Source organism: Trachurus trachurus (genome assembly GCF_905171665.1).
Source record: "Trachurus trachurus genome assembly, chromosome: 13".
In the NCBI taxonomy this organism is placed as follows: domain Eukaryota; kingdom Metazoa; phylum Chordata; class Actinopteri; order Carangiformes; family Carangidae; genus Trachurus; species Trachurus trachurus.
Window position 1 is genome coordinate 11,539,571 of NC_139892.1, and position 27,656 is coordinate 11,567,226.

At 42.5% G+C, this 27,656-nt stretch overlaps 1 protein-coding gene across 1 annotated transcript in view; it reads left to right on the forward strand.

The window, feature by feature from the left end:
* The window catches only part of LOC310996161 (calsyntenin-2-like), a gene marked incomplete at both ends in the record, with an annotated part of 281,521 nt that overhangs the window by 101,476 nt on the left and 152,389 nt on the right, over positions 1 to 27,656 (forward strand). The window contains one exon of the mRNA XM_083985517.1: positions 2,186 to 2,308. Within this exon, the coding sequence (XP_083841643.1) occupies positions 2,186 to 2,308 (123 nt within the window). The remainder of the gene's footprint in view (positions 1 to 2,185; positions 2,309 to 27,656) is intronic.

Sequence of the window (27,656 nt, forward strand, 5' to 3'; positions counted from 1 at the left end):
GTGCGCTAATTGTTCAGCAGCTGTATCACGACACGTTCCACACAAAATACCCACAAAAGATCCTTTTTCTCGACAGGTTTGTGTGCGCAGCTTCGTGCAGCAGGGGCGACACGCACGCACACACACACACACACACACACACACACACACACACACACACACACACACACACACACACACACACACACACACACACACACACACACACACACACACACACCAACCATGTTTTCCCCCTTGAAGTTCCTGAACAGCAGCGTCAGCAAGCTATTCATTCTCAAAATGACACGGTTTGGCATTTAAAGTTGAAATCCAGTCGGCCTATCATTTTACCCCTCACTGTTGCAGCAAACTCATGCATATTTATCACGTCCTAATAGACTAATGTGTTCCTATCTCTCTTCCCCTGTAAATGATCTCCTCTGACTGTATCAGGGCTCTTAGCCATGCTTTCTGCTGACACTCATGAATATGGATCTCTGTAGTGTTTGCATGTTTTCCCCAGGTCTCTCTATAGCTTTGTAGCTGCTACCCACCGTCCTCAAAAAACACAACAAAACAATCACATTTGTCCCTTTGTCGCACGTCTTTCCTTGGATTTTTTTTTTTTTTTTACACCTTTATACCGTGTGCCACTGTTGTTATGCAAAGTGAAATAAGTTGATTTTTAAGTGTGGTGACAAAAAGTGTGATGGTAATTTCTTTTCATACGACTGATTTTTCACAGTTTTTTTTTTTGCTAATCACACTGTGTAATCAGCATCTTGGTGTGCCACACCTGGTAGACGGAGTATTTTGGCAAAAGGAGAACTGCTCGGTGCTCGCTAACACGGTGCTTAGAAAACCCCCTCAGATATTTCACTTCATCATACAAAAAGTCTTGTTTTCAATGTTTTGTTCTGTGTATTTAACTCAGACAACAAACAAAATTAGCTTCATGTAACTTTCATTTTAGATTGATTTATTCCTTTTTTTTTTTTTGCTAAATAATTTAGATTTCTTTTCTTGGTTGCTAACCAGAGTCCATGCTCTGTGTTGAAAACATTTATAATGATAAATGTGATTCACTGAGGATGTCTTTTGTTGTCTTGTGTTTCTTTTTTATTTATTTTTTTACTTCCATCAATTTCTTAAAAAGTGACAACAGATGTGGCTCCTACATTGGGATTCGCTAATCAGATTAGAGCTGTGAAAACATTGTATATCGACATAATGGAAGTAATAAAAATGCAGCTGCATTTGTTTCACAACAGCAGCAACACAAGTGTTCTTTGTGTGCTCAAATTTGAAAAGAGTTTGTCTTGTGGCACTTGTCGGGCTCCTCTGGAAAGTGCACTGTTGAGCTCTGCCAAGTGGCTTTTACTGGCATTCAGGGAATAATTGAGGTGGTCGGTAACAATGGTAGCCTGATTAGTGGGCCTACTTAGAACAAGTCCACAGTCTTTGGATTTCTTTTTCGCTGAATGGAGAGTAATTATTGCTTATGCACTTCATTTAAAGCATGTATTATGTTTCTTTTTTTCTTAAGCGATGTTTCACAAGGGACCGTAAATAACAGCTTTGCTTTGTGTCGTTTTCAATCCATCAATTTGAATTTGAACTTGCTGCCAAGAATGTAATTGTAATTTTTTTTGGCCCAGCTAAAAAGCACAAAGAAGAGGTCTTGAGGGTTGTAGTTGCTTTCTACCTTCCCCTTTTTTCTTCTGTTACTTCTTCTTTTGAATAGAAGATGGAGAAAGAAGTGGCGAGTGGGTCGGCATGGTGCCAAACTCAGCCCGGAGGGGGGGAGGGGCGTTACTCAATTATGGCCCCTTAATCAGGCCCTCAGCACATGAACTTTGTTTAGACTTGGCCTTGGATACAGTTTTCTACTGGCAGCACATTGGTGGTCATTGATCAAGCATGGCACTGGTGCTTTGAAACCTGCAGGGAACAGTTGAGCAAGGAGAGAAGAAAAGAAAGAGGAGAGGTGGTGGTGAGGAGATTAACTGAATAAGAATGTCTTGTAGGAGGTTTGTTTGCCAAGAACAGAATGAAATGTGCATGTGTTCGCTGTGCGTGTCTAAATCACTTACCTGTGGACGGCTTTTCGTGGGGGGGGAAATGAAATTGAAGATGTTATATCTCGGCGTATTCAACACAGACACTCACGTCTCACACTTTTGCTTCCTGTCTGTCTCCGCAGTGAATAAACACAAGCCGTGGATTGAGACATCGTACCATGGAGTCATCACCGAAAACACCGACATCGTTCTGCTGGATCCTCCGCTGGTGGCCCTGGACAAGGACGCCCCCATCCCCTACGCAGGTACGACACACACCTAACACCCAGCAAACTCAGACCGCGTGGCGACGGTTGACGATGACTCAGGTGTTAATCCACACAGCTGCAGGATACACTTCCAATAAGGACATAAACCATATAAAGCTGTCTCGTGATGTGATGTGATATCACGGCGAAGGGGCTTAAATTGGCTTCATGTAGTAGAACTGCTACATCACAGCTTTTTTCTCTCTCTCTCTCAGTGCTTCTCCACTGTGCTTCAACCATTTAATCCAATAATACCCAGTAAGCACAGCACACATCCACATACTGTACAGGACTCATATTTATTTAGAGTGTAAAAAAAAAATGGCCCCAAATAAAGCCCATGGTGGCTGAGGACACTGAAGGAAAAAAAAAAAAAAGGAGAAAAAGTCAAACCGGATTAGATTCCTCCCACTTTATGACCATTCCAGCTCCAGCTCGTCTAAAGGGTGCCAGCTCTTGTGGGAGGACGTTAGCTGGAGGCTGTCACTGAGCCCCAGCCAGCCTATCTCCTGCCAGGCTGTTAATGTGGCCAAGGCCCATGCATGGGGCTGCAGCATGGGGGCTGGAGCCCACTCACAGAGCCCCTTCAGCTGGGCAGCAAGGATGGATGGATGGAGGGAGGGAGGGAGGGAGGGAGGGAGTGAGGGAGTGAGTGCATGTGTGTATGTTCACTAAAAACATTTTTTCATTGTTTGCTCTATATGTGTGCATATGCTGTGGCATGGCCTGAGGGGGCTCACTGTAATGGCCACTCTACAGGGAGAGAGAGGGAGAATGATGAGACAGTGGGGAGAGTAGCTGGCTGACCAGCATATGTCCTCTGGCTCTCCACAGACTGACAGCCACACAATGAGAAACACACATACACACACACACACATACACAGCAGGCCAGGCTCAACACATGGGTATTTCCTGAGTGCTGCTGCTGGGAGAGACTCATTAACAAACAAAAACATCAACATCACCAGCCTGTCTTGCATTTTCCGCCTCCCTCCTCCTCTTTCATTTCCTCTCATCCCCTCTTTCGTTTCCACGTACCTCTGTCTCTGTGCTCCAGCACCTGTCACCCTCATTTCTCCACCTCCCTAAACAAGTGATTTCCAGCCCAGGCAGATACAGTTCAGGGCAGAGACAGTTTATCCAGTAATTAGCAGAGGTGAAGCGCATACGCTCGTCCGGCGAACTGCCGGGGCGGAGTGGCAGGGCAGCGCTCAGGTAGCGGTTAAGCCTCATTTATTAGGGCCAGCCAGGTTTTAATTACAGAACATCTAAAGCACTGACAATTGAGGTCTGACTGATGGTGGCCACGCTGTGCGATGGGTGATGGCAAGAAAATGCCATTATATTCATTCATTAGCTCATAAAATTACCACCTGCTTTGCTTGCAGCATATCAACACTGCACACATTTTGATGCTGTGATTTTTATAGACATATAATCCTGGCAAACATTTTGATATCATTTGATTTGAAGATCTATCTCAAAGGACTCTGCGCTAACCTGAAAGGACCTCAAGATGCAGTGTAATCCAGTGGAAAAATACCAATAAACCCAGACTACTTCCTGGTCTTTTACATAACTCCAAACCTGTCCAGTAATCGTCTCGACTGCTGAGAAAGGAGCAACCATTCGACTGCACTCGCTAGTCTGATACAACAGGAAATGTGGCGGTGCTGTGCCTGAAAGCTAAGACTTAAGACTGACACCAGCCATCGCTGCGGCACTGCTGCAGCTCCTGAGCTTCAAAATCACAGAGACAGCATGTCAGAAAGAGTGAAAAGCACGAGTATGGATAGACTCATTGTTTTATGCATGAGTGCATCAAGTGTTGTCTGACAAAATGCAGGTGTTTCGCCCCGAGAAACAAAGAAAATGCTAAAAGCCATATGCTACCGATGACATCGAGAAAACAGAGTTTCTACTACAACCAGGACTGTTTTTATTCATGAGTCACACGTGCATGAGCAAAACTTGTCTTAGGCATATGCCTCTAGTCTGTCACAACATATAGTCTTATTAGTTGACAAGAGCCTGCATGAACTGTCAGTCATCAGCTCCAGTTTTTTCTGCTCCAGTGACAACTATACATGGAGTCATGTTGTTGAGAAAGTGCCAGACTGGTGGAAAAATACCAGAGTGATGTTTCAGCTCTGTACAGGAATAATCCTGACTCCTGACAGCATGGATACAGGACGACTATGCAAAACTCCAAATTAAATGTCAAGGTCTTGGCAGTTTAAATTTATTAAATTAAATTACTTAGACATGCATGTAGTTCAATGGTCATACAATATCCATAATGTGCATTTATCCAGACACAGTGTGGTCATGGTTACTGTAAATAGACAATCAACCATAGTACAATCATCCAAGAGTGGGCTGCTGTGCTGTTGCCATCTTGGCAGTATGTGACTCCACCAAAATCCTGGAGGTGGGATGCATGTGGAGCTGAGACTTTGGCGAGCGAATGCTCCACCTGTCACTTCCTGCGACACCTCCACTAATTATGGATAAGTTTAAGTCTTGATAAACTATAAATAGGTGAATTTCTAAAAAAAAAAGAAAAAAAAAAGAAGAAGAAAGAAAAAAACACAACCACAGTGCAGACCTTTTTGCACCAGGCTTTAAACATGTTTATTTCTGCTGGACAAGATGTGATCTCAATGTCTTCCTCCTGCATCTTTACGATGGTGGAAACTGAAGCTGAAAAGCCGTCAGTCATCAGCCATGTGCAGCATTCAGATCCATCTCCCAGGTTGTCTTTACAGTATTTATTTCTTCTTTACACGTCTGTTTCTGTCACCTTTTGTCTTCACCAATACTCAACATAAATAATGCCTTGCTGGAATGACTGTTGGCATCACTGCACTATTATCCACTTATTTAAGCAAATTTCCCTCTCAATGATTACAGGCTTTTCACCCTGATTGAGTGAGAACACCTGGAACAACTGTAAGTGTTTTGCCTTGAAAAAAAATGAAAAAAAGTTGATTGCTCTTATAATGTGACAAAAGAGTTTGCTAAGTGGTTAGAGATCTGTCAATTCAAAGCAATTCCCTTGATGTAGATTGTTATAAATCACTTTGGTTGACATTTGGAGTTAAATGGTAACAAATGTAAAGAACATCTTGAAATATTCATTTTGTACTCTGTGTACTCTGAACAGTGGATAATGTGTGAGGCTGGCATGGTGCTTGTTTAATGGGGCATATTATGGAAATATCACTTTTTGAGGGCTCTTTCACATATATGTGGGTGTTTGTCTTGCCTTCCGGCCCCCAAAATGTGAAAATTGCCAAAAAAAAGCCGTAATGTGCAGACTCTCTAGGTTGAAATCCACGTTGTTTTAAGAGCTGTTCCCTCAGTTGTCTTACAGTGATGTAACTAGGACTCAAATTTGCATAACCCCACCCCTACTTGGTACCAGTAGAAGGGGCGGGGCAAGCAGTGGTTCATTTGCATTTAAAGGGACAGGCACTGAAACCAGCCGTTCTGAACAGGGCTGTTTTTAGCAGATGAAAAGAGCTGTGATGTTTTGAACCTTGGGGTATTTTGACCGGAGCATGTCTCAGATATGTCTTTAAGACACGTGGAAACTATTTTAATTTGTGGAAAGGGGGCATAATATGTCTCCTTTAATATGGACACTACACCCACTGTACTGAGCAGGTCAGGAGGGTTATTGGGTAAAACCAGTTCAGAGTGCTGCTATTTGACATAGATAGGTATAGATGGATGTCACTCACTCCTGGTTTTTGCCTGCAAACATGCGCGCTGACACCCACACTGCCTTCTCTTGGCGTGACACGCTACTCGTGTGTAAATCCGTCACATTCACTGGTCCCCAGAGACCCCCCACCCCCCACCTGCAGATTTTTGTTTGAACACCAAGCTAATGTCCCGCCAGTGACCCAAGTATGCACATGCTGCTCAGTCAGCAGCACTGCTGGGAAGACAGGCTCATAAAACCTCACACACACACACATACACACACATACGTCCACACTGCATAAATCATGTAAACCCCTTTATGTTGGCTCTGATGTGTCACATGCACTCTGCCTTCTCTTGTGTTTCTGACTGACAGCGATTCATCACACTCCTGAATGTACAATATTTCTGAATTCATTTTTTCTTTTTACCAAATTTACAAACACGTTTCAAGACGTTTAACAAAAATCAATTATATCTGACCTTGGCTTTCTTCTTTCGAATCCCAACAGCTTCCCATTACTCTGAAAACAGCAGGCGATATTGCATAGTCACCGGCTGCCGTAAAACAAAGGAAATAGACAGGAGGAAACATACAGGCTGGCTAATGCGCTGTGATTAATTAGCCTCTCACTGTCTGTCTGATTGGGAAACAGATCTCGAGCTAATTATGAAAAGTATCTCATTAGCACGGAATCAGCTAGCTTCGTACAGTGTGTAGGTGGAGCAGCATGAGCGCTGCGATGTGTTTATTAACAGGAGAGATTGAGAGGGTTTTGTTTGAAAGGTGAAATGCTCGCCGTGACTCAGAGCTGGTTTAAATGTGTGGAAGTGAGATAAATTGCATCTCGAGAAGAAAAGGATAAAGGTTAAGGATACAGTTAGTATCTTCCTTTTGAAAATGACGAGTAAATGTACTCACTTCAGATTGCTTTGAAGAAAACATGCACATGTTGACGAGGTAAATCCAACAGTACTGTATCTGTCTTGATATGACAATAAAATGAATTATGGAGATGGAAACTTAAAAATAAACTGAACAGGCAGAATCCATAACATTTTTAATGCCGATCTGATTAAAGCAGCAGCTCTAAGAATTTTCCTCGACATAACAAGATTTTTTCAACATGTGAATCAATTTCATGTGAATGTTGATATAAAATATCAGATATATTCATGGTCTTCAGATCTGACTGTTCAGTTTGGTGTGGATCCAGATAGTGTCGGATTGTTTGGCCTTGGGTGCAGGTATATGTGCTCTGCCGACTGCCGCTCCAGCCTGATTAAACCACGGCATCCTTCAGTTTCCTAGCTTTCACAAGCTAAAATGTCACACATTATGCAGAAAGCCCCACAGTGATCCAATAAGTGTGGAGTCTAAAATGAACTCATCCACTGTCAAACTGTATGGAAACTACGTCACTTTTATCCCAGCCCCATCACGACTGAAAAGATAAAGATGTGAAGTTTAAGAAGGGACTTCCTGATGGGAGACCCTCTATGCCTTTTAAAAGTCATTGCATGAGCTGAATGAGAATTTGCAATGGGGGAGCAACAATAATAAGGCAACAGGTTTTCCCCCTCCTTTTCTCAACCGGTGCTGCTGTCTCAATTCCCTGAAAAAGTCCACCCTACTTCAAAGCTGTTGCTTAAAACCATGATTAAAAAGTAACAGATTGAAGTAATAAGTCATTAGTCATTGGGCTTGTATTCTGTATTCACTTTCTACCTTTTCCTATGCTCTTTTTGTTTTTTTTTGTTTTTTTACTTTTTTTTTGTTTTTTTTTTATCTTCAAATAATTTCCACCTGTCAGATTCCATCCAGCGTCGGTGCATTCAGGGGTTAGAGTGACAGTCCTTTATCCTCCCTTCAGACTCGGCACTGTCCACAGCAGATGCATCATTTTCCGGCAGATGACAGCTCTGTCTTTGTGGAAGATTTCAGTCTAATTACAGACATTTCTGGCCGATGGTAAACAGACAGACAGAACAAACGTTTGTCCAAGATAAAGGATTTAACAGCTAGCAGGGGTGAAAACCTGCAAATTCAATCTCAAACACAGTGTTAATCAGTGATAATGTTAATTCATGCAAACTTATTTCTGCAGAGTTTGGAGCTGAAAAGTGCAGGCGGCATAATGACGGTCTTGCTTCTGGCATCCTGAATGCCTTAGTCTTTGGCTTCAAGACAATGGAGCCATCACTCTGCCATTGTTCACATACTCATTTATTAATGAAGTGCTGAAATGCAATCTGCTTCCTCACTGAACCACACAGATGAGGGAAATAGTCTTTGTAATGAGATTTTTTTTTCCAGGCTTTTAGCTTTTTTGTCTTTTGATGAGTTACAGAACTGGCAGAGGGGAGCAAGCGGAGTCGGTGCCGCGACTTACCCCTTTGTTCTTTTAAAAGGAAAGCGAAAAGGAACACGTGTTAGGTTCTCTCGAATGCCATTAAGCAGAATTTCCAGTCAACTACCTCCTCATCCCACTGAGAAGCAGAGGTGCTTGACTGATGTAGTTGCTCTCAACCTGAGGTGTATTCACTGCCGCTAAAAACACAAACAGATTCTGAAGGCTTTGTCCTTCGTTCATGTACCTACTTCACATCTGAAGAACATTTAATTCTGTGGAGTCCTGACATCCTGTGCCTCAAGAAATATTAAAGGTGTTGATTAGCAGATCTGTATTTTCAATATATTTTCCACTTTAAGCTGCTTGTTGCATCATTATTGGCATTTGATAAATTTAACTTAGATGTGATAAGACTTACATTGATCGCTGTATTATTATAACCACTAGAGCCACCGTCACCATTTATGAGTTATTATTACAAGCCATAATGTTGTATTTCATCTCTATTGATCAGTTTACAACCTCTGTCTTCTAAACTTTGAACTTGGGTTTTTCCGAACACTTGAAAAAGTGCAATCCAACGCCACCTCATGTCGGAGTTCCCACCTGAGAAAGTCAGAGAAAAAAATTGTCTGACATCACAACAATCTGCACCCGCGCAGAACCACACCATCAATGGTAAAACATTGCATGACTTTTTAAATGCTAAAATGTTATGTTATGTTATGTTTATTTATTTGATATGGACATCACAAATACATTAAGACTGTTCCAGTGGACAGACCAGATGCTTTGCTTGAGTGTGTATAGCACAAGTGCTAATTTTCAACACCAGTCCATAGGCGGCTAATCTAAAAATACAGAACATATTATCAACAGTATGAGATAAAACCAAGTGCATGACACTACATCATGACAGTAACATACTAAAAAATACAGAAAACATTATGAATATACGTACATATGCATATACTACGGGTAAAGATTTCCCACTGATGTTGTGGAACACAGTAAATTTATGTTGTTATTTCTCTTATCAGACAAACCACACAACAACTTAATTTTGTTGTGAAATAACAGCTGATGAACTTTAAATATGAGAAGCCTGCTTACAGTATAGAGGGCAACATCTGGGTGTATTAGGATGTTGTTTTTTTAAAGGGAGACATTGTTAGGCTACAGCCATCCAACACCCTCTGTTCTTTGAATTACTCAGATTGTATTTTTCAAGCAAGTGAGGCCATTGTTTCTTAATGCTTCTAGAGTTATTCCAGTGAGGACTATAATATATGCACAGGAGCATGAGGTGTGAAACTCACTATAGCATTAACATAATGTTAGACTACATCTGTCGCTGCATTTCTTTGCATAATGCGTTGACATACTGTGTGATCAGGAAGTGTCAGGATCACACTGTTCAGAGAGCGTGTTTGATGAAACCAGTGACAGTATATACAGTGTGTTTGAAATCAGTGTGTTTGTTGAGATCTGTATTCGAGCCTCGAGGTCTCCCATTACAGTGTCAACAAACTGTCACTGTGGCTCCTCCCGGGAGGCGAGCACACAGTGACAAGGTCAAAGGTCAGCGCTCCGAGTCGTCACAGTCTGGTAGAAAGAAGACTGCCGTTTCAAAGACTCTGCACTGAAGTTAACTCTCCGTGAGAGCGATCCGTGTTTTAGCAGTTTGTCAATATCAGATTCATCACTTACCAGAACATCACAGCCGCGCTTCAAAGACTTTCAGCTCCGCTTTTGATATACAACTTAAATTTTGGAGGTTCATCCTCTCTACCCTTGAATACTTGGGTTTTTCTCTTCTGCGCCATCTCTGATCTCACTACGAGTGCTCTCTATCAAACCCTCTGACTTTCAGCCCTCTTTCTGTCTGTTTTCCCTAAGAGGACCTCCCTTTCTCTTTGAATTTTGACAGCTTCCTCTCAATTCAATCTCCCCCTCCTTTTGTTCTCTGTCATCACTCCATCGCCTAGCTTTTTCCTGCTTCTTTCCGGAGCTGAAGAGATATCCACCGGACACACACACATGCCAATATAAAACACAGCTCTGTAAACAACAAAAAACTATGACTGGATCTTCCCAGATTCAAGCAAATACCTACTGTACAAAATGTGTTGGCTTTTGATTTCTTGTCAGAAACCACTCCTTCATTTACCTATAGTTTTCATGTATGAATCCCTCACTTTTTCATCCCCTTTAGACCTGTACTGAATGGGTACAGTCTTCACACAAGGGCAAGAAATTGTCTGTCACACTGAATAAAAAAGCAATGAACTGTCGTTATTAAACATCACCCGAGAGAGCATGAAGAAATGAATGAAAATCTCCTTTTGATAGAAACCTAACAGACAAGTCAGAGCTTTAAATTTAATACTAATCCAGCACCCACATCCATGTAGTTAATTCTGGGATTGTCTTGGACCTGTTGCCTGGTATTTCAGAACGCAAAAGGTTATTAAAACATCATTCCACCAAATGTCGTGCAGCCTTAATCACCTGACAGTGAGATCATCGCAGAAATAATCATCCACCGCTTCCTCCGCTGTTTTATACCGAACACATCATACTAATTTTTCAAAGTGAGATGAGGCATCCTGGGATTTGTGCATCCGTGACTACCTCGGGGGATTCGCTGGTAATCAGCGGCCTGCATTTAGCCTCATTGGGCTCAGCTTGCTGTCTCCACGTCGGTGTTTTCTCTTCTTTTCTTCCAACACAGTCTCACTCCCAAGGCGTAATAAACGGACGTTTGGTCAGGGCCCTTTCGCGTTGTTTCCAGACGCTCAAGGTACCCCTCAGCGTGGGACCGGAACGCACAGGGATTTCAATTGATTTTAATGCAATCCCCTCCGCGGCGATATGTGACGCTCAGAGCAAGTGCTCCAGCCATCCATTCACTCCTATTCCGATCCGGCCGCGGTGCTGAAAGACGCCGTGAGCTCCCCTCCCATTGGATAACTGATCCTCGTACCATTTGCAGCTGAATTCGTATATTTATACAGCAATTTGGCCGCAAAAATAACATTTCAACATATTTTTATGACATTTCTAACGAGAAATGTGTGTTTTACTTTCAAAATCTATGTTGAACGAATTCAAATTATATTTTGTTTGGCAAATTGAATCTGTTAAAATGTGTACAATATGTTAATTCAGCTTTCTGGCCATAAAAACAACATTTCGGGATATCTGGCATTGTTTGAGGACATTTCTAGCGAGAAATGTATGTTTTACTCTCTAAATATATGTTGAATGAAAGCAGATTGTGTTTTATTTGTCCTGTAACAATATCACAGCTTGTGCTTGTGACTGTAGAGCCGCTTTGGGCGTCATGTTGCCATAACAACGGCCCGCAGAGACTCCGTTCCGGTGCAGCTTCCTCATAATCTGATGACAGATTATGAGGAAGCTGCACGCTTTTCAAACCTGCTCAGCAATGTAAACTGCAACGTGACCTCATTTTAACCGACAGTATATTTATACGAAGGATTCAAACGATTTACAGGCCGGACCTATTTCTCCAGCCGACAGGCGGACAGCTTCCGCGTTGTTGCCGAGGATGTGACGTCATTGCAACGGCGCCACCATAGACTGCGACACTGCCATCTACGGTGTCTGGACGGAACTACAACAGTGTGTTTTGTTAGTCAGTTGTGATCATGAGGAGTGGAAATTAAGCCATGTTGATTTAATTCAACAACATGTGAATAAACAGTGAGGAATCAGAACAGTTAGACAGCTCTTTTTCAACAAAGTCCAAATAATTCAAGTAACTCAAGTCATATAGGCCTTTTTTTTTAAATTCCAGAAAACAACATTTCTCCCCCCTTCTCCCTCCTCCCGCCCAGGAACCTTAGTTTATAATATAGTGTAGAATGAACCCATCCACTGTAGTAATGTTTATGCACAACTGCACCACTTTAGCCAGCTCCTTTATTTCTGGTTTTACATTGGACAAACTGATTAAGGCTCCATTTTCAGGAGACACAGCTATTCTTTAATAACTTCCACATTCGTTGGGTTACGTTCAGAGGTTTATCAGGGCAGGGCCTAGGGTCATCCAGTGTTAGCAATTACAGACCCATCTGACCTTCACAGGGGTCACAGGTCAACTTTTCATGTGAAATTTGACGATATTTGCTATTATTTCAGGCATAAAACACCAATACTTGGAGCCGAGAAGCTGAAATGTTAGCTTCTAGTCCAGACCTTTGAGCAGATTGAGCGTGCCAAATATCAGGGCTGTGTTCCACTCAGAAGTGTCCAAAATGGCCAAAAAGCAGTGTTCATTTCTAATCCTTCATTGTGTACAAGACTAAATTCAACAGATAGTCTTTAATAACTTCCACATGCTTTGAGCTGGAAGTCTGAAAGTTTCAGGGTTTTGTCAGGGGCCTAGGGCCACCCATTATCTGCAATTTCAGACCAATCCCACATTCAGAAGGGGTCAAAGGTCAAGGTTTAGTGTGAAATTTGACGATTTTTGCTATCAATTCAGGCATAAAACACCAATACTTTGAGCTGGGAAGCTGAAATCTTTCGATTCTAGTCCAGACCTTGGAGCAGATTGAAGATCAGAGCTGTGCTCCACTCAGAAGTGTCCAAAATGGCCATGGTAAGTGTCAAAGGTCACAGAGGTCGAACATCAAAGTTAATCCTAACAAAACACACACGCTTTAAGTAATCATCATGAAATTTAGATGAGTTGTATATCAGAGAGTCCTCTATCATTATATTGTATTCCCATTGCTCTGGGGGCCACGGGGGGCCCCTGGGGGCCACTTCGCTTTCCCATGCTCTCACAGATTTGGGTGTCGGGGTGATGGATAAGGGCCTCACAATGAGTCCACCGGCCAAGTTTCAAGTGATTCGGTTGGTTTTTATGGAAGCAGCGGCCTCCTGGAGACAGAGGAATGCGGCTGTTTGAAGCCCCGCCTCTCGAACAGTAATGGCTCAATCAGGACCGAACGCACATCAACGCGTTCGTCTTGGGCCCCCGGAACCACTGATATCAAATTCAGAACTGTACGACTTTTAGAAATATATTTCATCCATTTCAGCTTTTCTGACTCAGAAGGTCTCTCAGGCATTAAGTCTGAGAGGCTCTGAATCTGAAAAGCTGAAATGGATGAAATATATTTCTAAAAGTCGTACAGTTCTGAATTTGATATCAGTGGTTCCGGGGGCCCAAGACGAACGCGTTGATGTGCGTTCGGTCCTGATTGAGCCATTACTGTTCGAGAGGCGGGGCTTCAAACAGCCGCATTCCTCTGTCTCCAGGAGGCCGCTGCTTCCATAAAAACCAACCGAATCACTTGAAACTTGGCCGGTGGACTCATTGTGAGGCCCTTATCCATCACCCCGACACCCAAATCTGTGAGAGCATGGGAAAGCGAAGTGGCCCCCAGGGGCCCCCCGTGGCCCCCAGAGCAATGGGAATACAATATAATGATAGAGGACTCTCTGATATACAACTCATCTAAATTTCATGATGATTACTTAAAGCGTGTGTGTTTTGTTAGGATTAACTTTGATGTTCGACCTCTGTGACCTTTGACACTTACCATGGCCATTTTGGACACTTCTGAGTGGAGCACAGCTCTGATCTTCAATCTGCTCCAAGGTCTGGACTAGAATCGAAAGATTTCAGCTTCCCAGCTCAAAGTATTGGTGTTTTATGCCTGAATTGATAGCAAAAATCGTCAAATTTCACACTAAACCTTGACCTTTGACCCCTTCTGAATGTGGGATTGGTCTGAAATTGCAGATAATGGGTGGCCCTAGGCCCCTGACAAAACCCTGAAACTTTCAGACTTCCAGCTCAAAGCATGTGGAAGTTATTAAAGACTATCTGTTGAATTTAGTCTTGTACACAATGAAGGATTAGAAATGAACACTGCTTTTTGGCCATTTTGGACACTTCTGAGTGGAACACAGCCCTGATATTTGGCACGCTCAATCTGCTCAAAGGTCTGGACTAGAAGCTAACATTTCAGCTTCTCGGCTCCAAGTATTGGTGTTTTATGCCTGAAATAATAGCAAATATCGTCAAATTTCACATGAAAAGTTGACCTGTGACCCCTGTGAAGGTCAGATGGGTCTGTAATTGCTAACACTGGATGACCCTAGGCCCTGCCCTGATAAACCTCTGAACGTAACCCAACGAATGTGGAAGTTATTAAAGAATAGCTGTGTCTCCTGAAAATGGAGCCTTAATCAGTTTGTCCAATGTAAAACCAGAAATAAAGGAGCTGGCTAAAGTGGTGCAGTTGTGCATAAACATTACTACAGTGGATGGGTTCATTCTACACTATATTATAAACTAAGGTTCCTGGGCGGGAGGAGGGAGAAGGGGGGAGAAATGTTGTTTTCTGGAATTTAAAAAAAAAGGCCTATATGACTTGAGTTACTTGAATTATTTGGACTTTGTTGAAAAAGAGCTGTCTAACTGTTCTGATTCCTCACTGTTTATTCACATGTTGTTGAATTAAATCAACATGGCTTAATTTCCACTCCTCATGATCACAACTGACTAACAAAACACACTGTTGTAGTTCCGTCCAGACACCGTAGATGGCAGTGTCGCAGTCTATGGTGGCGCCGTTGCAATGACGTCACATCCTCGGCAACAACGCGGAAGCTGTCCGCCTGTCGGCTGGAGAAATAGGTCCGGCCTGTAAATCGTTTGAATCCTTCGTATAAATATACTGTCGGTTAAAATGAGGTCACGTTGCAGTTTACATTGCTGAGCAGGTTTGAAAAGCGTGCAGCTTCCTCATAATCTGTCATCAGATTATGAGGAAGCTGCACCGGAACGGAGTCTCTGCGGGCCGTTGTTATGGCAACATGACGCCCAAAGCGGCTCTACAGTCACAAGCACAAGCTGTGATATTGTTACAGGACAAATAAAACACAATCTGCTTTCATTCAACATATATTTAGAGAGTAAAACATACATTTCTCGCTAGAAATGTCCTCAAACAATGCCAGATATCCCGAAATGTTGTTTTTATGGCCAGAAAGCTGAATTAACATATTGTACACATTTTAACAGATTCAATTTGCCAAACAAAATATAATTTGAATTCGTTCAACATAGATTTTGAAAGTAAAACACACATTTCTCGTTAGAAATGTCATAAAAATATGTTGAAATGTTATTTTTGCGGCCAAATTGCTGTATAAATATACGAATTCAGCTGCAAATGGTACGAGGATCAGTTATCCAATGGGAGGGGAGCTCACGGCGTCTTTCAGCACCGCGGCCGGATCGGAATAGGAGTGAATGGATGGCTGGAGCACTTGCTCTGAGCGTCACATATCGCCGCGGAGGGGATTGCATTAAAATCAATTGAAATCCCTGTGCGTTCCGGTCCCACGCTGAGGGGTACCTTGAGCGTCTGGAAACAACGCGAAAGGGCCCTGACCAAACGTCCGTTTATTACGCCTTGGGAGTGAGACTGTGTTGTTTCTTCACATGTCATTATGGCTAATATGTTTTCCTCATGTTCTCTCAATTAAGCGAGAAAAGCCTGGATGGTGTGGGTGAGGGGAGGCGGGGATGGGTGCACTAGGAGGACAAAAAGATTGCTGATGGAGACAATACTTAAGATAAATTGCAAAAACATAAAAAAAAGCCCTTTAATGTGATGCAGCTTAACATTCCTTCATTGTAACTGGCAGCATGTGGAAAGAAGGCGCTTTAAAAGTATGACTTTATATGAATTTGCTTATGGTGCTGGGAGACGGGAATCTCCTGTCTGTATTATAATGAAACGCACGCACAGACTTGACACTTAACGCTTTGCTTGGTAATTGATGGCGGTCCTCAAGCAAACATGGAAAAATGGATGTTTTAAATAAACAAAGATTACACAAAAACATGACAGCGAAGCGTCAGGGATAATTAATAGCTTCGGATCACTCCAGATGACAGACAATATCCAGGAGGCTGCACATCAAGGTTATTTACCTGAGAGGAGAGAATACATTAAATGCATTAGGGTTTATATTGCATGAGGTGGTTTCGGTCCCAGATCATGCGCAAACACACACACATATGCACACACACACACATTGAATGACTGAATGCTTCTGGCAGATTCTCCCTCTGAGAAAACACGACCACTGCAACTCCACATAAGATTCATATATTACGAGTATTATATTAATCCTCAAGAATTACAGCGTGTTCCTGTGGTCGCTGACTTCAGACACTCACGCATGTATGCCCTCAATCCCGAAACAAAAAAACAAAAACAATGCCATTACTAGATTTGTGTGAGGCAGAGAATACGTGTTCCTCTAAACGTAGCTGAGGTTTGAGTGCAGAAGAAAATATAGTTATATGACAGAATGGGAACAACAGGAGCCTCCAGGGGGGAGGCTCCGTCCCCGTAGTCATAGAGGTTTTTAAAAGGTACAAACAAGACGAGTCGCATGAGTATTGAAGGGTCTGGTTGAGATGGGGGTAATTGGGTATAGAGAGAGAAAGAGATGAGGCAGAGAATGAAAATGACAAGACCGAAAGTCTCTCTCCGTCCCTTTTTTTTTTTTTTTTTACCTCTTCCAGCTGGTGTATATATTCTTGTAAGTGGCATGTCGCAGGACCCCGCTGTGAGACGCTTGCAAAATTACTGAAAATTAAGTGTACAAGATTGGCCACCAAAATCCAATCTGCTCCCAGCCTCAGTCATTTTGTAAAGTTGACGATGCCTGGGAACTTGTGACAGTCCAATTAAGGGCATTTGCATATCGGGAGGCTTAAATTATTGTCATCCGCTGGAGCATAAAATGGAGGTGCAACTCAGGAGGAGATAGTGGTGATCTGCACTGGTACACCATGGAGGAGTGTGCGTGGGGGCTGAGGGAAGAAAAAAAAAACAAGAGAGAGAGAAAGTGCTGCTTTTGGTATCTTACATGCAGCGTAAATATTCCCTACACTCATTCTCCGACTCGTCCGTCTTCCTTTATTGTCCGCTTCTGTCTTTTTCTCCTAACACTTTCATCCCTTGCTCCATTTAGGGTCTCTGCTTTCTCTCCCCAAGCTTCCTGTCTTTCCTCCCTCTTGAATCCCTTCAACTTCGAAACCTCTTCTTTCCACGAGTTCGCCGTTCAGCAGATGTTAAATTTTTATCTTCTAGATAAACGGACAGACAGCACGGGTGTGGATCACAGCTATAAAACGCTTCATTGCCGAGAGTAAAAAATAAAAGTAGATCTTTACCAACCTCGCACGGTGACACCGTAGGAAATCCCTCTTTTATCTGTCTCACTCTTCTCCCGTGGTTGCCTGGGGCAGCTGGTTTTTGGCCCGGTGTCATGGAGGCACACGCGGCAGGAGGTTTTTTGACACATGTAAAGGTATCTGTCAGGTGAGAGACAGAAGTGAGGTCGTACAAAGACTGACTGCAGGCTGTACGTACAGGACACAGAGACATTTTTCTCTGTCTGTCTCTCTTTGTCTTTGTATCAGCGCCGATCTTCCTTTACTCCCCTCTTTACACCCTGCATGTGTCAGAGCCCAACTGCAGGTATTTAAATCACATTTCAGCAACTGTCTACCTGAATGGCACCTGAGTGTGTGCGAAGCGTTATAATGTGGTTAAAAGACTTGCAGTGTGTAGAGTTTTGTACAACGTGTTCCTAAGGAGAAAAGAACATGACCTACTTGCCCTGTCACCCCTTGAATAATGTGGTTTATACTGTAGCAAACAGAGGCAGAGGCCATATATAAGTTATTTATGTTCACAGTGACTCATGGTTTCCTGAAGTTTTGCTGCATCAAAGGTGGAGTGGAGTGCGAGGCGAAGGGACCATGCAGTTCTTCCCTTCAGGGCAGGGCACTGACGTTATCAGATTTCTGCCTCATCACATGCTCATTATTTTTTATCAGCCATATACAAAGATTACCTTTGTACTCGTGATGTATTGTTTTGTTGTATACTCGACTGTCTTAACTTCAAATTCTCAAAACCCGCCATGAAGTTGCTGTGACTTTCTGAGTTAGAGTTCATGAACTTTAAATGAACTCAAACCTCTATCCAGCCGCATAGCTCCGTTTTTTTTTTTAACCAGTGTTTTATAAAGAAATCTTGATCTATAAGAAGAAATATTTATGGCTTGCAGAACTAAAAACCATCTGTAGTTTTACCTCTCCTCTCACAGGCTTCTGTCTTGAGCCCTAGTAACAACAGACGGACTGTTGGAGTGAATAAAAACACAGCATATTTCATGGAAACACTCAAAAGGTTGTAGGGGGGTGCTTTGTTGTGACATCACAAAATTTTAAATATCTTGATGGCTTGTTTTATTATGAATTTCTGTGTGGACTGAGCACTTTGATACTCTAATTGCAATAATATAGATTATTTACTTGCTTTATCAAGAGACGTTGACATCAACCTTTTATACAATATGGGACCTTTAACCATAACCATTACGGTAGTTTACACAGTTTTTTAGACTGGGCTGCACCAGAAGCTATGTACTCCTGTGGTTGGGGTCAACAGAAAACACCAGTTTTAGCCACGTAAATGGTGTCTCAGTGCTCATGTCAACTTCTCCAAACTGGAAACAGACCCTTCCTACTGCAGCCAGGTGATAAGAACCTCCAACCAACTCTAATCAAGTAACCAAATATCACTTAAACCAAACTTACTATCACTCAATGCCCTCTGGCTCTTGTACTGGACACACGTTAAACACAGCAGTTACATACTGTGGACCGGCTGCGTGCTGCTCAGATATAAGCATCTTGCACGGCTACAAACGCAGCTTATCGGAAAAGCCCTTGAAACATCAGTAAACTTCAGGTTTCAGTGTCAGTACATCAAAATCAAAGAGCAGGAGCCTCTAATCATTTTACAGAGAGAAAATGTTTTGTAAACGTGACAGACATTTCTGTTTCTCCGCTGTCAGCTGGCACGCAGAAATCAGTCAGTGGAATATAAAATACACTGCTCTCTTTGATGGGAGGTTTTTTTTTTTTTTTTTGTAACACAGTTAAAGCACCTTTTACTGAGGAGCTGCTGAATAACCCAGTGTGCGTCTCCTGCACAGAAACATGTCTGTGTGGCAGGCAGCCAACAGGGTGGTCAGTACAGAAACACAGGACATTATTAACCCGGCTGTCACTTTAAAATTACACCTCCCACTTATGTTATCACACCCAGGTCAGGTCCTCGGCGATCGCACTCTTCACACACATCTTGGCGAACTTCAGCTCAAAAGCCCAACCCGGCACTGATGATATAGACCTCCTTTAGTTTTATTACTGTAAAGACCGTCTCTGAGCTGGTGCCAGACCAACATGCATTAACATATGAAGGAGAAGCACTCACTTTAAAGAGATGGAGAGTTGGAGTAGACGAAGAGTTTCAACTCAGGGCCAAGTGCCTGCACTATAAGTAACCCCCCCCCCCTCCTCCCTCCTGTGAGCCCATGGCCCATTTTATTGAAAGCAATTCACACCTTTATGCCAGGGCTGTATAGACGCCTCTGGATGAGCAGATTACGAGATGCTGTCAGTTTGCACCTTGTAATGTGCTACCTCAGCAGCACTCAGGTGGTGAGAATGTACACATATTAAGTGACTGCACTCTGCCAATGTCACCCAAGCCGTTGCAATTTCGGTAAAGTGTCTCGCAAACATGCAGAATGTTTGAAACTACGCACAGATCTCCAACGCTGTAATGTGTCACTCAGTAGTCATCGACCTTCCCTCAACAGCATAGTGATGAGTACCCACCAGCATATGTACTCTAAAAAGCCCATCTGGAGTGGCTCCTGTGTCTAATTAGGCACCTGCATGGGCCTGGAGACTTCAATATGCATCGAGCTGAGTGCTTTTAATATCATCTTACAGGGGGATTTCATGCTAAATACCCATGTGGATGGGTGATTCATGCTCTGACACAGTCCACAAGCGGAAGGGTCCTTGAGAAAGACGATGAACCTCCAAATAGTAACCAGTAACCAGGCCAGTCTTCTTCTCTGACACCACAACAAAGATGGCCGCTTCCGGCAATTTCTGCAGCTGTCCAAAACTGACAATCCGACAAGCATGCCCATTTCACGCACCGGTTGCCGAGGTGTGCAGTGTACGGGAACTATACCCCGTGAAAGATTTGAACTTCTCCTCAAGCTCTTTTTGTTTTTTTTTCTTCTTTTTATTCGTCTTCTTCTTGGCCAAACCACCTCCAGAGGTAAAATTCAACACCATGACTCCCTTCAAGCAGAGACTGTGCCAAAGTATTCATTGCTTCTTATGCTTCTCATATGGCTTTTTGGAACAGGTATGAACACATTTGCTTTCAGGCGTCATGCCCTGTTCAATCTAGTTCATTTTCAGCATACTGAAGCCTGGAGGTGAAGTGATACGAATCAAAATGTGCTCTGTTGTCTAAAGCCTGACAGTGTGCAGCAGACATACTCTGTGTTTCTGCCAGCATGCTTATATTTTGTGCATCTGACTCTCTACATGTTAAAGCCCAGTATTTTACACTTTTTATTTCAAGTTTTGATATCCACACTAAGATATGTTTATGGTTCGGTACCAGCGTTATTTCACATCTCTTCTCTGAAGGCGGCACCTCGTATTGTCTGAGGGTGTGATTGAGTGTTGTGACATCACAAAACAGCATATTTTAAGTTCAGTCAATGAATAAAGGCTGTGTGCATTTCTTTGTGGATTAAGCAGTTTGATATTTTCACAGTAATAATATAGAATGAAATAATATGCTGTCAGAAAATAATTATGGCTACACTTTGTTTGTATAGTTTTCTTACATTAATCTCCATATTTCACATTCTAACTAATGTCGACAAATATTCAACGGACCATTTTAATGGCCAGAGTTATGGAAACACTGCAATTGCTGAATCTCAACTAATAACCTGTTGAAATGTTACAAATCCTCTGCAAACTCTCTGTGGGCGGACTGTCCAAATAAAGTGTTACCGTGATTACAATTTTCTATGTTGACCAAATCCCTGTCTTGCGAGACATCCCTCAGTTTAGCCAATTATTTCACAAACAAGACGGCAGATCCACTTTTCACAGCCGTCCACACATTAGAGTTACAGTTACCCAGAACCCCCCTCTGCATTTCACTATGCAAAACCACATCGCCACAACCTTTAATCAGACGTGTTTTATAGGGGTGGCCTGCTCTTGATAAGTAATCGTCAAGTGTCTGCGGATTTTATCTTGTGCATTTAATCACAGGCTTGAGCTTTAGAGCCCAGATCCTGCTTTACCTCTCAGCTCTCCCCAAATAAAAAGGACGGCTCATTTTCAAGGAGCGCCTGGTGGCTTATCAGAGGTGATATGCTGTCTTCACTTCCCCTCAGGCCTGTAAACTGAATGCATTAGTAATGAATCACTCCGCAACCGTACCCAAGTGGACAACAATTTGTGTCCAACCCTATCTGCTAACACGGTCTCTCCCACAACCCTTGTGTGAAACCTGAGGGATTTCTGGGAGAGACCAAATCGGGTTAAAATAGGGGGAGAACGGCTCATACGGCGTTGTCAGGAAGGACGAGAGCCATCTTAATACCATATGCATGTCAGACATGCAACATAACCCTGCCCATCAGCATTATTGTAGTTTATTAGAGTTGCACCGTCACTGACAGCTGAACAATTGTGTTTTACTTCTGCTGTTGCCCGATAGTGTCATTTTCATGCTCCTAGCTCTTACCTGTCATTTTCTCCTTGCCTGATCCCTTTCAGATACTGACGGTTACACACAGACCGAGGAATATGGAGAAAGACTCAGTGCAGCGCGCTCTTTCATTGGAGCTGTCATACTTCATTGAAATGAAAAGTCAGTAGGAAGCGTACGAAACAGCCGAAGCTAAAAAAAGAATAAGGAGGTTAAAACGGAGAAGTGAGAGAGATGAAGGGTTTGAGGGCGTTTATCATCATCCACTTGACACACAGGAAAGGTGACAAGCGCTGGTGATAAAACAGACATGGAAAGTGATAAATGTGGCTGGAGTGTAAACTTTAATGGCCCAACCTTGGATGGGAGCAATTTGCCAATATTTAATTAACTGTAATGTGATCAATCAGAGTGTTAAAGGATGGAGCTGTTCCGGTGGGGCACTCTGCAAGCTGCACTCATCCTATAGCTCATTTAGCCTTGAGAAAGCTCCATGGAAATGTAGCAATCAATAAAAGCAGCTCTGGCTTGTGTCTGGAGGATCCCATTGTCATTAATTTTGGTTCAGTCATCCCTCCTAAGGTGGAGATGATTATATGCGAATGCACAAAGAGTACACAGCTGATACTTGGCTCTGATGTTGTCACTTCCAGCTCAGCGCAGCAGGGATTGACACAAGCGGCGAACATCATCAATTCCCACTTGGAAACAGAGACTCAGAGTCCACAGGTGGATGCTGGGAAGAGACGGAGCTGGTGAAATGTTGGATGAGCAGCAGTGGCGATCACTTTGATCTCCACTGATGTGCACTTTTGTTCGCTAATTAAAATTCATAGTATGTTTGTGACTGCTCTTTTGTTTTCAAACTTATGTGGCAGTGGTTGTCAAGTTAGTTTGGCCTCCGGCAGTATTTTTTATTAATCCACAATGATGGGCCAGAACTTCATAAAAGGCTTACACAAGAGATTAATGGATAAAGCTGGAATTTGCTTGGTTACATGTGTCACATATTATACATTTGACTGATTTCACTGAACTTTTTTATTCATATTATACATTATATTTATGCTTTTTTCCAAAAAGTTAACACCTTGAATAACTTTAATCCTTCAAAAAACTTTATTTTGAAGATGAAATGGCCAAAGGGAAGGGATTTAGTGTGTAACTATTGCTGATGGAGATGCTTTACTGACCATAGTGCTGCAAGGATGGATTAAGTATGAGATAAGTATGTGGAAGTATACTACTGTATATTTGGATTAAAGGGCTGGGTGTTATTACTGACGGGCCAGTTGCCGACCTCTGTTTTATGGGTTTCGACAGAACCATATGAAACCAAAGTCCCAGCCGTGATTTATTCAAGTAAAAGGTAACAGTAAACAACAGTATAAGGTCACTCACCTGGGCCGTGCTTGACCGAAGATGCCATTTCCGCATCCTGCAATGAGACCTCTCCAAAAAGTCTGACAGCTCCTATTTTTCAGATAACACCTCCACGTATTTGGAGATAAACCTATTTTACACTCACAGCACCAGAACCGCATTCGTTTCCCCGCTCCTCCAAGGTCAGTTCTACTTTTCTGAACACGTGTGCTGTTGTTATTCAAAGCAGCTTCTTCTCCTCTGATGGAAAAAATAAAAAAAATCTGGCAAATTGTGAAATTAATAAATAAACTCCAATCTGAAGCCCAGCCATTATTTGACTTTGGACTACGGACAAAGATCCCAGAGATGCCCACCGCTGTCAGTCAAAAAATTCATTCCATCAATGAAATGGCACATAAAACTGTTGAGGAAGATAGACAACGGCTCGGGCTGAGTGGAAATGAAGTACAAATTGATGGCATATATTAGCCCAACCTCAATTTTCTATTTGACCTTTTTAACTCACCACCACAAAAAAAAAATAAGGGGCCCCGTGCTTTCGTTTCGGTTGAGTTCCCAATCTGTCAGAGACAAGCAGAGCGTCGGCGAGGTGAGAGCCCTCTGACAAAAAAAATATATGAATGAGCTAATAAAAGCCGGGCTGATTAAATTAAGAAGGTAAATGGATTCTTGCATGTGTAATAAAATAAAGCTGGATTGGGTGTAATGAAATTGTCTACTCGAGATTTAGTTTCTACACTGTTCTTTTCTGCGCCTGTTAGAGCTGGAAGACGGAGGAGGAGGAGGAAGGAGGAGGAGGGTTACAGTGACAGGCAGAATGAGGAACTGGGAACAACACAGGTGGCTTATAAAATGGAAGGAGACACTCCAACGACCGCACAGGCACTCAAACAGCATTTAGTTCAGGTTTCATTCTCCAAATCTATAAAGATGGAGTCATTAGTTAGAAGTGCAGTGACCAAAACACTAGAATAGCAGCTTGATTATCTGCGTTTTCTCATCCAAATGAACAAAACCACAGGGGTGAGTTAAGGTTATGCCAACACTTATAGACTAAACACTTCTTACATACTGTACATGTGGGTTTAATACTTTGCTCAAACTCCCAACAGGAGATTTATCCTCCTAGTAGAGTAAACTTTGTGCTCACTCAGACTCACCTTATGGAGGCAAATTGTCCTTTTCACACCCCATAACACCCTGATACTAATAAGTTTTTGTTTTTTGGCAATATTAGACCTACTTTAATTAGTTATGATTAGATTAGTACCTGCCCTCTGGTGGATGTATTGCTGGTGATATACATCATCCACTGTAATCTGAACCGTCCGTGAACCTGTATATGGCAGCTAAGAAAATACATTTGAGAATAACTCATTGCAGGACTTAAGAAGGAGTTTCATTTTATTATTTCCTCTTGTATTTAATGTATTCCTTGTGTTCATTTCCTAGGAGAATTTGGTCTGTGCGGTTTGTGTTCGCTTAATGTCTCTGTCAGTCCACAGCCGACGCCTCAGGTCACACTATCACAGGGCAGCAGCAGTTTTATAATGTCGAGCGGGGCACTTTTAGTTCAGCTCACCTCAGGGCCTGACTATCACTCCTTCAACGTTAATGACCCAATAACCTGTATGCACACACACTCACACACATACGTTACTGACACCACCAAAACAAGCGATTCATCAATAATGATTTTTTCCCTGAGGGAGTACTATGTGTTAATTGCAGCTGACTAATCGATAACTTCCACTAAACGATGGTTGAAAGGTGTGTGTGTGTGCACCTGTTCATGCATGTGTGAAACCCCGAGGGAATAAGTACAGTCTTCGCACCTGCATGATGGATGGTGCGAGTGTTTTAGCCATCAGCAGTGTTTTACAGGCTGTGAGTGGTCGTCTCTCTGAGCCGACCCTGTGACTGGCAGCCTGGAGCTGAGCCAGCAGCTGGAGGCCCGGGACACAGCTGGACCAATGGCGGGCCAGAGCAGTGAGGAAAGCGCCTGCAGTAGAGGCGATAAAACATCTTGTGGAGTGTAAAAGACATGCATTATTGGTCGAAAGACTTAAAAGGAGCCATTTGTCTGTGTTGCTATTAGCACAGAGCAGGATTAGAATCAACAGCTCTTTAGTTACAAGTCTGCAAGAGTTCAACAACTGTTTACTTAACAAGAGCTGCGTCCTTTATCACATCCTCTTTGCTGCTGATGTTAACATGCTAACCAGACCCAGCCTGTCTTGTCACCTTCCAACAACGACTCACTGGCCTGAAGACGTGGTGCTGCTCAGAAAGCACACAGGGCTCTTGCAGATGCCACAGTGGCTGCAGCTCTAACTATAGCCTCTTAGTAAGAAACTGTATTAAGTAGCAGAGGAAACTTAACAACCCGTTCATTTCAGTCTCAGACGTTTTAGATCTTGAGGGTTTAGGTTTACAGTTCATGGATCAAGTCAAGGTTGGAGGTTTCTGAAGTACAATGTATAGCATATGTATGGCCATTTAAATGTCAATTGGTTAGCATGCTAACAAAGTAACACACTGCTGCTGTGGCTGCAGTTATGTTTGGAGTTAAAGACCCAACAGGCCAACTTTTCTGTTAAAGTTCAGTTTACTAATTGATCTAATAGATCTGGTTCAGTATAAACAGGGATAATGACGACTACCCAGTACAGTTTTGATCACTCCAGCTGTGGTAGGGACAGAGGCACAAGCACTTCCCCCACTGAGTTTCCCTTCAGTCTTGAACACCAGTGTTTGTCCTGTGACAATGAATGCAACCATCAAATTTTCCGCCTTGCATTTCCATTTGTATCTCGTGCAAATAAAAAGCAATCTCATTAGTATTAATAAATTAACTCGGGTCAAATAAACACAAGCAATAGAGCTGAATGGAATTGAAAAACTACTAGAAGTTATTGTAACATTAATGCATCACCACCATTCACCACTTTTAAATTAGTCATCAGACCCCTGCTGATGATAACGATGAAACAACAAATTAGTCCAACCCTGCTAATCAACAACATCATTGTCTACAGAAAATACGGGGCCTCCTACTATTGTCTGAAATATTGTCAGGGCTACTATTACCACGGTTACACGCTCGTGCTGAATTATTTGATGGACCCCCCCCCCCTAACTTTTTATTTCACTGCACAGGAACAAACATAATTTCTCTTTATAACTCACTACCTCTAAACAAGATTTATTATTTTATTTCTATGTGAGCTGTCTGTTATTTGGGATGATTGAAATAGACATGCTTAAAGACTGTGCCTTTTACAAAGATTGGGAAACCACCAACTGTGCATCGTAGCTGTCATGGATGGAGGAGAGTGTGCCAGGGGAGAGGATAAAAACAATAAGGGAAAGACGAGTGGAGGGTCGCCTAGGGAGTGGTGCTAAAGCACTAATAATGCTGTAAGGAATTTTGGTAATTTTCTGGATGAAAAGCATCATTTAGCTGCAGACAAATTTGCGTAATACTCCATAGTAATTAGAATCTCTGGGACATGATTATAGAAGGGCGTCAGCTTGAGCGATGGCTGGCTTTGAATCCAGCAAGTCAGACGCGAGACGGCAAAAGGCTGCAATAATAACAACAACAAAGGGGAAATTAATGTAAACACATTAGCAGAGTATTATAATAAGAGTCCACGCTTATTTGGAAATTTTAATTATCATTCAAAGCTGTGGGTCTGTTATTACTAAATGTTGTTTCAGTCAACACGTTAGCATTTGCATATCTGTGATTTATCAGGCCTCAAAGTTGTCGGGAGTATGAGGCTTAGAGGAAAGTTTCAAGATGAAGAAAAGTTGAAGAAATGTTAAGTTATCATTTGCTGTGACTAAAAGTAGCATTGTTGCAATATCAAAAAAAAAATGCATGTCACGACCTTCAGTTTGCTGTTATACTTGGAAAACCAAAACAGCTTTTGTTTTTGAAGACTGTGAGGTACAGTAGACCTTGGCAGGAGAAAAGAGAAGCTGGCGAAGGTGCCAAGCAGGAAATCCCAAGCAGGATTTGAAGCAACGAGATGTTCAGAGTTTGAAGTTTGTGCTCTTGAGGGATTGTGCACATGCGTGGGTGAGTTTGTGCTGTATATGTCTCTCTAATTTTAAGTCATGCTTTTCCTTGCCTATACTGCAGTCTGTCAACGGTGGAATCAAAACTACTGTTGAGGGTGACTCAGGCCGTAGTGGACTG